The sequence below is a fragment of the Chelonia mydas genome, chromosome 20 (assembly GCF_015237465.2).
Source record: "Chelonia mydas isolate rCheMyd1 chromosome 20, rCheMyd1.pri.v2, whole genome shotgun sequence".
Classification (NCBI taxonomy): Eukaryota; Metazoa; Chordata; order Testudines; family Cheloniidae; genus Chelonia; species Chelonia mydas.
The window spans coordinates 18,593,928-18,603,060 of NC_051260.2; the positions used below are offsets into that span (position 1 = coordinate 18,593,928).

Genomic DNA, 9,133 nt, shown 5'->3' on the forward strand with positions numbered 1-9,133 from the left:
ACCAGACAACTTAGCTAAGTTGAGTTCAGAACTTTTTATAGTAAGTCTGGGGATCAGCCTGAGAGATGCTGCACTCAAACAGAAGTTATGGGCTTGGTGCAGAAATTAGTAAGCGTGAGTCTAGGGCCTTATGTTATGCAGGCCGGACTAGATCAGTAGTCTCCAAACTGTTGGGCACGGAGGAACGTCTGGGGGGCGCAGCGGAGCCTGGGTCAGCCCCCATGGGAGCGGGAAAGGACCACCACCCAGCCCCGCTCTGCCCCCAATTCTGTTCCGGCCCTGCCTGGGCTCTGGTGGTGGCCGCGGCCCCCCACCTTGGCTCCCAGCTGCAGCCCTAGCCTTGGCCCTTGGCTTCCGGCCCACGGCTCTGCTCCCAGTTGCGGCTTCAGCACCTGACCCCCGGCTGCAGCCAGGTAAGAGGGGAGGCGACAGAAAACATTTGGGGACCACTGGACTAGATTATCACAATGGTTCCCTTCAAGGCTTTAAAATCTCACTGATGAATTGGCCCCTAGTCCCATTTATTCTGAAATCCCAGAACTGGGCTTCATTGATCGGAAAGGGCTTTGTCTGGTTTCTTTAAGGAAAGAAGAGTTTGTGGATTTGTACAAGGAGTTTGAGCCCAGCCTGGTGAATAGCACGGTTTACATCATGTCAATGGCAATGCAGATGGCCACTTTCACCATTAATTACAAGGTAAGACTTGCTCAGCTCGCATCTCTGGGAAACCAGGGAAGGAACAAAATTATATTTAAGTTATGTTACATCAAAGCCAATGCGCTTGTAGGAACTGAGGTGTTTGCAAATCTGAAAGGTAGCCCATGTGGGCTTAGCAGTGTGGATGTGGGTGTGAGATACAAAGATTTGTTCTACATTATTAACGGCAGTGTCACCGATGTAAATCCTTCAGTAGACATCCATTGAGAGTTTGGAAAAAGTTTGCTTATGTACAAAGATAGCTGTTCTGAATGCATCAAGGCGAGACCCAAATTGTACATCGAAGTATCAGTTCTCTGTCTGGGAGACCAGAATTCCTGTCCTGTTTTTAAACAAGCTTGTGAATTTGGCATTGAAAACTGCCTCCCACTGAACCTAGTGAAGATGAGCTGCAGCGGCTCTTCTGCTCTGATGGTGTCTCAATGTGCATTTGCCATTTCAGGGCCACCCTTTTATGGAGAGTCTGCGGGAGAACAAACCTCTACTGTGGAGCATTATCCTTTCAGGACTGGCCATTGTGGGCCTTTTGACAGGCTCCTCACCAGAGTTCAGTGAAAAGTTTGGGCTGGTGGAAATCCCCATGGAGGTGAGCAGGGACAGGATGGAGTGTTCCACACTGGCAGACTCTTCTGGAGTAACTGCTATAGAAACCAATACTCTGGAACTGCTACAGCAAGGACTTTCAAAGGGGCCTGAAGAAGTTAGGTGCCCACTGATTTCAATGGGAGTCAGACCCTTAACTCAGCTTAGGCACCTGTGAAATTCCCAACTTCATGCTTCACTTACAACTACCTAAACGCTCACTGGAAAGTAGCCCCTTGTACGGAAGACTAGACGTGCAAGGATTCTCTTGGACAGGAATCCGTTTGGGTTCTGAATTCCCCTGTGTACAAACCAAACTCTGCTCGCATCTAAGGGGTTAGACTGGATGACCCTTGCGGTTCCTTCTAACTGTATGGTTTTATGATTCTAAGGGGTGTTCCTTTTTAAAGATAAAACTTGATTTAAAACAGACTCCTTATATATGGAATTCCAGAAACTCTTCCATAATGTGGTTTGTGTTCAGTGTTTGAGACTGAAAACAATTACTTGTTCTAAATACTCAAACTAAGAACACCCGGGTTACTCTCCCCAACTTGCCTCTGTGACTGGGTCTCCCGGTGAGGTTCTGAAGAGCTGCATCCTGTCTGAGGCACAGTAGCAGCCTCTCAGAACTGTCTTTACATATTTTACTTAGCTTTAGACATGTTTAAATTCCTGACTAGCGCAGTACTGCAGTTACCGGCTCACTGAGCTTTTCATGTGACCCCTGCTCTTCTCTCCTAGTCCCTGACAGCAACCTTGCACTGAGCTGTCCTTCCCCACCTCGAGGGAGACTAGACTTCTGGGTTTGGTCACATGAGGCAAGAGTTCACTTTGCATCCCTGCTTCCTTTGTGGCAGTGCAGACTGAGGGGGATGAGACTGTCCAGTTCTGTACTAAGTGCTTGCTTGCCACCATTCACTGATGCGAGATATTTGTTCATTTACTTTGCTGACGCCCCGCTTGCCCCTTCATAATCTCCCACTAAAAATAAGTTAGTTATTAAAACAGGCTTTAACTGCTGGAAGTTTCAATATGTTGTTTAGCCAAAAATAACTTATCTAAGCTGCTTCCCTTTCAGTTTAAGATTGTGATTGCTCAGGTCTTGCTGGCTGACTTCTTCCTCGCCTTGGTGGTGGACCGAATTCTTCAGTTTCTGCTGGGGAGTGCAAAACTTAAAGTGCCTTCCTGAAACAGATTCCAAGCCTCCAACATCCCAGCAGTGCTGAGTATACAGTGTGAAGGACAACACCGTGGGGACACACTTCCAGATTGCAAGAAGGATCTTTTATTCTTTTGACAGTGACTTAGCCCTGCTCTGGAGCAGGCCTGGGAAAGCTTTCTGACGTGCTCGTTTGGAGACCACTTGGTGTAACAATCAAGGCTGCATGGGGCAATACACCTTTAAATAACATTTCCAGGACGTGACATATTGGGAATTTTGTACTGCCCTATGCTTGAGGAAGCGTTTACAGAATTTGGTAATTAAATTGGAATCAATGTATTTTAAAACATTTGGAATTTCTTTTTTGGGGCTAGTAGTGTAAGAGCTCGACTTTTGAGTAACTAACAGCTATTCCCTCTATGTGAGTTCTGAGGTTCAGACACAAAATTGGAGTCCCTCAATTATGAAAGAAACAAGGCAGGAAGAGTAGCTAGATTCACTTAGTCATAAATATGCAAGGAGGGCTTGAACAAAGGCTTGTTTTAATTAGTATGACAATAGCAGCAGCAGCCTCTTTAGCCCTTAGTTTGCTTAGTATTTCTGCTGTATAAAAAGTTGTGTCCTCAAAAATAAAAACAAAGTTACCTTCCCAGGGACAACATCCAGAATAAAAAAGAGTTTTAGTAAGAGAGCTAAGAAAAAATGTTCAATACCCAATGTTCATTAATCTTTAAACACAGACTGAACAAAATATTAGTGTCTTGCTGTCCGCTACACAAAAGTAAACCCTATGGTAAACCCTCGAAAACTTAGCTTCCATGGAGAGCTAAATGCAGGTGACAGTGGCATAGTGGACACCACAGTAAAATACAAACAGCAGCGAGTTTTAGTCCCGAGGTCAGCTGACTGGCTGCAGGTTTAAAAACTGCAGTGTAGATATTTGGGTTTGGACTGGAGCCCTGGCTCTGCAACCTCATGACTTGGGGGGTCTCAGAGCCCAGGGTCCAGCCCAAGCCTCTCCACTGCCATTTTTAGCCCACCAACCCATGCCAGCTATGGCCATGCCTGTGTCTTTTATTGCAGTGTAGACATAGCCCTACTAGGCTGCAAGTATAAATGCACTTATTTGACTTTGCTAGTAATCTTTCAAAAATTGATGGTGCTCTCTAGTTTCCAAGTGGATTACAGATTTAAATATTAAAAAATTAGAAGGCAGAAACAGAGTTCATTCAGTTCTTTACAAGAGTGTCCTTTGGAGAATTGAGTCCATCACAGCTGGTTGTGCAGTTTATGCACCTGTGGCAACAGACAGCCTCAATGGAATGATTTAGTAGGAAGAATATAACTTTATCTGTTAGAAGGGACACGTACCCCATGCTTTGGTAGCACTCTGTGCTGCTCGCTGTTAACAGATGCTGGGTGGGAGTCTGGCAGCTGCAGTCCTTTCAACTACAAAGGCATAGTCATACTGAAACAAACAAAAAGAAGGTTTATAGATAGAAAATGCTACCTCACGCTCATAGCTGTTAGTACATACAGAACTCTTATTCAGCCACTCTAAAGCCTCCATCCTTTTGTACTCCAACTTGGTATTACCGGTGAGAACAGAGGGCAGGCTGCAGTGAATTACTTACCTCCTTCTCAATGTCAGCAAGAGACTTAATGTTCAAGTTCGTGAAGATGGAAAAGGCCTACAAAACAGAGGTAACTACAATAGGTAATACATTCCTGTTGTTCTAGCAGCCGCCTCCCACTGGTTCTTTATCCTGTAGAACTGTTTGCAACGCCCAGGAAACCAAAGATTTTTGCCATATGAACATAAACAGAATCATCAACCTGTGGGACTACATGACCACCTTACTCACCCCTTAAATAGCAATTTAATTAAAAGGAATTGGTAAAATGTCCTTGTAAATTATAGTGATACTCACATTAGTCCCAGTAGTGATGCTGCTTTCAAATTTGGGGTGTAGTGCGAAAGGAACCCCATCCATGGCTGAGAAAAGAGAAATGATCATCAGAGAGCTGCAGATGAACAGCAGCCCTATGAAAGCACTGTGTTGCAGTGCACTGGCAGGCCTGTAAGGAAAACCTGGTGCCTGGGACAGTCCCTCGACTGGTGAGTGCTAACTTGTGAATTGCCAGAGGGCTTGAAGAGTGAGTGAGAGGAACGCCCAGCTGGACTACCTTAGCCTATTCTTCTAACATCGCATTATGCCACTCCACTTATGAGAAGGAACAGGCGATAGAATACCCAAACTGCTCTCTGGGAAGCACCATGTGATAGTTTGGGTGTTCTGTCTGCATAACCCTGTCCAAGTGGAAGAGGTTAGAAATTCCAGCCCACAGCCTTTCCGATACCCTAGTAGCACTGACTGGATTTTTTTTAAAACTAGGTGGAGGAAAAAGACCAATACGACATTAAGCAACTAATATAATGCGGAGTGTTTGTCCTAAGCTAATTGTCAGACTTTGTACTTGGAAGGAGGACTTCACTTACCTGAGATGCCATAGAGGTTAGATGTATCATAAATGGAATCATCTCGCTTCATGGATACATGTTTTGAGCCAACTCTAGTCAAAGAATTTTCTGATGAAAATTCTGTCCTGCAAGGGATTAGACAATTTACAAATGGAGGCCTCGGTGTTTTACATTTGCAAAACAGCACCCAAAAAAAAAAGAAAATTTAAATGAAAAACCTCCTCCTGCAGCAGCAGCTCCTGCCCCATGGGGCTTGTTGGGCTGAGCTTCCCGCTCCAGCCATTGCCAGCAGGGACACTGGCATGCAGGGTGGCAGCAAGCTCAGAACTGGCCTAGCCCTCACCATCATGACAGAGGAGCAGATGGGCCAACACGGAGTCCCACTGTAATCCCTGTGCTCCAGGGGCCAGGTCCCAACACTAGGAGCCAGACATCTGAGTCCAACCAGGAAGAGCTCTGTGCAGCTTCAAAACTTGCCCCACTCATCAAAAATGTCCAATAAAAAATATTTCCTTACCCCCGCCCCCCAATATTCTGGGAGCAACACAGCTGCAACAATACTGCAAAATACTCTAAGATTCATTAGTGTCTTACACCAGAGCTGTGCCCTTAAAGCTAAGCAAATCTGAGCACACAGTATCCACCTTCCATCCAGTCCCAGTCCCACCATGAATGGTGCATTTCCTGTGTGTGAAAAGGGGCAAAGGCCAGTGCCCGTCACTATTTTTGAAAGGGGGGCCACTTAGGCAAAAAACCTTCAACGTGAGAGCCACAGCAACCCGACACAGACGGTTGAACGCTCTGAGCTCTTTGTTAGTTGATATCATAATAGTACTGTTGTTGGTAATATTGTTTGGGGTTCAGGAGGGGGTATGGGGTGCTGGCTCTGGGAGGGGGCTCAGGGCTGGGGTGCAGGAGGGGTATTGGAGGCTGGCTCGGGGCTGGGGCAGGGGCTTGGGGTGCAGGAGGGGGGTACAGGGGGCTCGCTCCAGAAGGCTGCAGGTTGGGTGGGAGAAGGTTATTCAGAACCTGCCCATTGAAGGGGATGGCATTTACTTCGGGCGGTCCCGGACCCACGCCACTCCTGGAAGGGGCCCATGTGCCCCTGCAGCCCCTGTGGGGGCCTGTGCTCTGCATGCTGCCCCGCTCTGCAGGCATCACGCCTGCAACTCCCACTGGCCACAGTTCCCCATTCCTGGCCAATGGGAGCTGTGGGGGTGGTGCTTGCAGCGCAGAGACCTGTGCTCCCCGCCGTATCTCGGGGAAGGCAGGGAGTCTGCCTTAGCTGCAGCCCCACTGCCACTGGAGAGTGTGATCGACAAGGATCCGCACTTAGGCTCCATGGGAGTCGGCACTGGCTCATGCAGTGAAGAACACTGGGCTAAGGTATTTTCCAGAACCCTTGGTAGTAGCACCAGAAGAGAGCCATATGACAAAACATCAGAAGCCACATGGTCCCACCATAACAAACTGGGACTTACTCCTAATTCAAGACAGGCACCAATAAAATCAAAGGTGACGACTGATTACTTACTTTTTGTTATCCAGGTCTGTGGTCTCCAGTGAAAGCCCCTTCATTGCTGGACTGATGTTCCTTGGTTTTGGAAGGGGTTTAGGTTTGAGAAGTTGCCCCTTTTTACACCAAACAGCAAAGCTGCTAATTTCCCTGGGGGGAGGAGAAAAACAGATTATACTGAGAACTAAAGCCACAGAAAGTGGGACCTGCAGCCAGGGTGAAAGGATGGCAGCATCTTACCCTATCTTCATATAACATGGGACCACTTTATTCTTGCCACTCAGCGTAATGTCAAAAACAACTAGGTCTGCCGCACCCAGTGGGACAAGCTTCACACATATTCGTTTCTTCTTGGAAATGGACGTTTCTAACAGGGAAGCAGAGATCATGACATCACAAGAAATTCCTGCGTTTGTTTGCAATAAAGCTCATGGTATGTAACCTCAGTCTCTGCTGCTGGCCTTACCTGAACAGTGTGAATGCTGGCTCAAGAAAAAGCCAAGGTTAATGCTAGTGCTGTAAAAACATTACGGCTGATAAGACGTTCTGAAGAGCTGAAATCCTAATCACCCAGCTTTAGATAACAAAGGCCCAGCGTCGCCGAAACAGAAAACCTTGCACAACACTGTCCCATAAATGCGGCCTATGCATTTTCAACTTTGACTGTACAAAGACAGGTGCTGTGACATGTCTACGCCCTGATCTCCCTAGCACACAGGAATACAACTCCCAAACACAGTACATGGATTAAGCCTAGCAGAATGTGCACCAAGGCCAGGAACGCCTGCGTTCTAGTTCCAGCAAATCAATGGCACACCTACATCACACTGTGCACTGTTGCTTCGTGTTTAATACAGTAGAAAGATGCTATAGCTGGGCTAAGGGGGGGGGGGGGGGGGCGTAGGGGGAGGGAGCGCGCCACAGGCATGGGGCAACAAGACTCACTTGGCTCTAAGAACTCCCGAATGTAAAGGTATCCTGTAGGCAGAGGCGTTTTCTCACTCAGGATCAGTACGTCGGCGACCACATTGCCTGGGGAGGTCTGAAAGAAAGACACTCAGGTCAGTCTGTAGCACTGGGTGACCATGGGGCTTAGAGGGCAGCAGATGCCCTCATCACGTGCGGGTGCAGGTTACCGTTAGGTCCACAGCCTCAGGGGAAGAGCGCGTGTGTGTGGCTAGGTTAAAGTTAATGCCATGCACTAAACTAAGGGGTCAAGGTCTAGCTCACACACACTGGCAAGTAGCATTGGGTGAAGGCCCTCTGCGTTAGGGCCACGCCTGCATGTGACCCCCACTGGGTAATCACAGGGTAGGGGTAGGGTCAGGTTGCGGGCGGGATAGGTGCTGATGCAGCAGTGCTGGGCGCCTCCTACTTCACTGGCCACAGTGGAGGTGATGCACAAGACGTAGCCGGATTTCTGCCCAAATCCTTTCCCGAAGCTGGCTGTGGCTCCCTCCAGGGTCGAGGTGATCTGTGGGGGGAATGAGAGGCGCAGCCCCGTGAGTCTGTAGCCGCAAAAAGAACAGGAGGACTTGTGGCACCTTACAGACTAACGGATTTATTTGGGCATGAGCTTTGGAGGGCTACGGCTCACTGCATCGGAGGCCTCCTTCGTTGCTGATGTTGTTAGTCTCTAAGGTGCCACAAGTCCTCCTGTGCTTTGGGGCGGGGGGGGGATGCAGCCAGTGACCTTGAGCCTGGCCAAAGGGCGCAGGGCCAGGCGGGAGTCGGTTCTCACCCCTCGTGGGGGCAGGCCAGGGCCTCCGCCACTTGGGACAACTGCGCAGCCGGCGGGAAGTGGGGCAGAGGGAAAGGGGGGCTCTTCCTGTGGGGGGTTCCAAAGGCAGGGGGCGGGGCTAGGCATGTCCGGGGGCAGGGGGCGGGGCCTGTTCCCGGCGCGGGGGGACGGTTCAAAGGGCAGGGGGCAGGCCCTGTTCGCGGCGCGGGGGACAGGGGGCGGGACCTGTTCCCGGCGCGGGGGGACGGTTCAAAGGGCAAGGGGCGGGGCCTGTTCCCGGCGCGGGGGGGCAAGGGGCGGGGCCTGTTCCCGGCGCGGGGGGACGGTTCAAAGGGCAGGGGGCGGGGCCTGTTCGCGGCGCGGGGGACAGGGGGCGGGACCTGTTCCCGGCGCGGGGGGACGGTTCAAAGGGCAGGGGGCGGGACCTGTTCCCGGCGCGGGGGGACGGTTCAAAGGGCAAGGGGCGGGGCCTGTTCCCGGCGCGGGGGGGCAAGGGGCGGGGCCTGTTCCCGGCGCGGGGATGTCCGTCCCGGCGGCCCCGCTCTCACCGGTGTCCAGCCGGCGGGCGCCGCGCTGGCACTGGAGGCCCAGGCCACCCCGGTCAGCGGGGACTCCTCCGGCAGCGCCGCCATCTCTCCTCGCCCGGCGGCTTCGCTCCCCGCGTCCGGGCCTCCCCTCCCGGCGGGAGGCGGGGCTGAGGAACTCACCTGGCCTCTTTCTCCGCCTATTGGTCGTCTCGGCGAACACGCGCCTCTGATTGGGCTCTTCGCGGAGAGTGACGAGACCGAGACGGAGCCGCCCTTCTGGCCAGCGCGCACGCGCCATTTGAACGCGGAAGCGGGAAATCACGGGCGGGGCGCTGGTACGCATGCGCCACCCAGTTGCGCAGTGCGCAGGCGCTAGTAGTGTTCAGTCCTTCCCCCCCCGGTC

The 9,133-nt window shown here is 50.8% G+C and overlaps 2 protein-coding genes across 8 annotated transcripts in view; one reads left to right on the forward strand and one right to left on the reverse strand.

The window, feature by feature from the left end:
- ATP13A1 (ATPase 13A1) overlaps positions 1-2,811 on the forward strand; it is a 30,853-nt gene extending 28,042 nt beyond the window's left edge. For 2 of the 3 annotated variants that reach the window (XM_037888128.2, XM_037888129.2), the window contains exons 24-26: positions 585-696; positions 1,160-1,303; positions 2,381-2,811. In XM_037888128.2, coding sequence (XP_037744056.1) covers positions 585-696; positions 1,160-1,303; positions 2,381-2,491 — 367 coding nt within the window. In that variant the 3' untranslated portion in view covers positions 2,492-2,811. Of the gene's footprint in view, positions 1-584; positions 697-1,159; positions 1,304-2,380 lie in introns of those variants that run through there. The other variant, XR_005223668.2, reaches the window with a different exon arrangement.
- Positions 2,812-2,989: 178 nt separating this feature from the next.
- On the reverse strand, positions 2,990-9,056 carry MVB12A (multivesicular body subunit 12A). Of its 5 annotated transcripts, none has more exons than XM_037888134.2 (9): positions 8,752-9,056; positions 7,838-7,936; positions 7,408-7,504; positions 6,703-6,829; positions 6,481-6,612; positions 4,965-5,071; positions 4,396-4,460; positions 4,099-4,155; positions 2,990-3,932 (listed from the first exon to the last, which is right to left on the reverse strand). In XM_037888134.2, the coding sequence occupies exons 1-9, from the start codon at positions 8,833-8,835 to the stop codon at positions 3,870-3,872; spliced, it is 831 nt and encodes a 276-aa protein (XP_037744062.1). In that variant the 5' UTR covers positions 8,836-9,056; the 3' UTR covers positions 2,990-3,869. The 5 variants fall into 5 exon arrangements, with proteins under 5 accessions (XP_037744062.1, XP_037744061.1, XP_037744065.1 ...); XM_037888133.2 differs by having other exon boundaries at positions 7,697-7,936; positions 8,752-9,040; XM_037888137.2 differs by lacking the exon at positions 8,752-9,056 and adding an exon at positions 8,204-8,320 and having other exon boundaries at positions 7,697-7,936.
- Between the last annotated feature and the right edge of the window lie 77 nt (positions 9,057-9,133).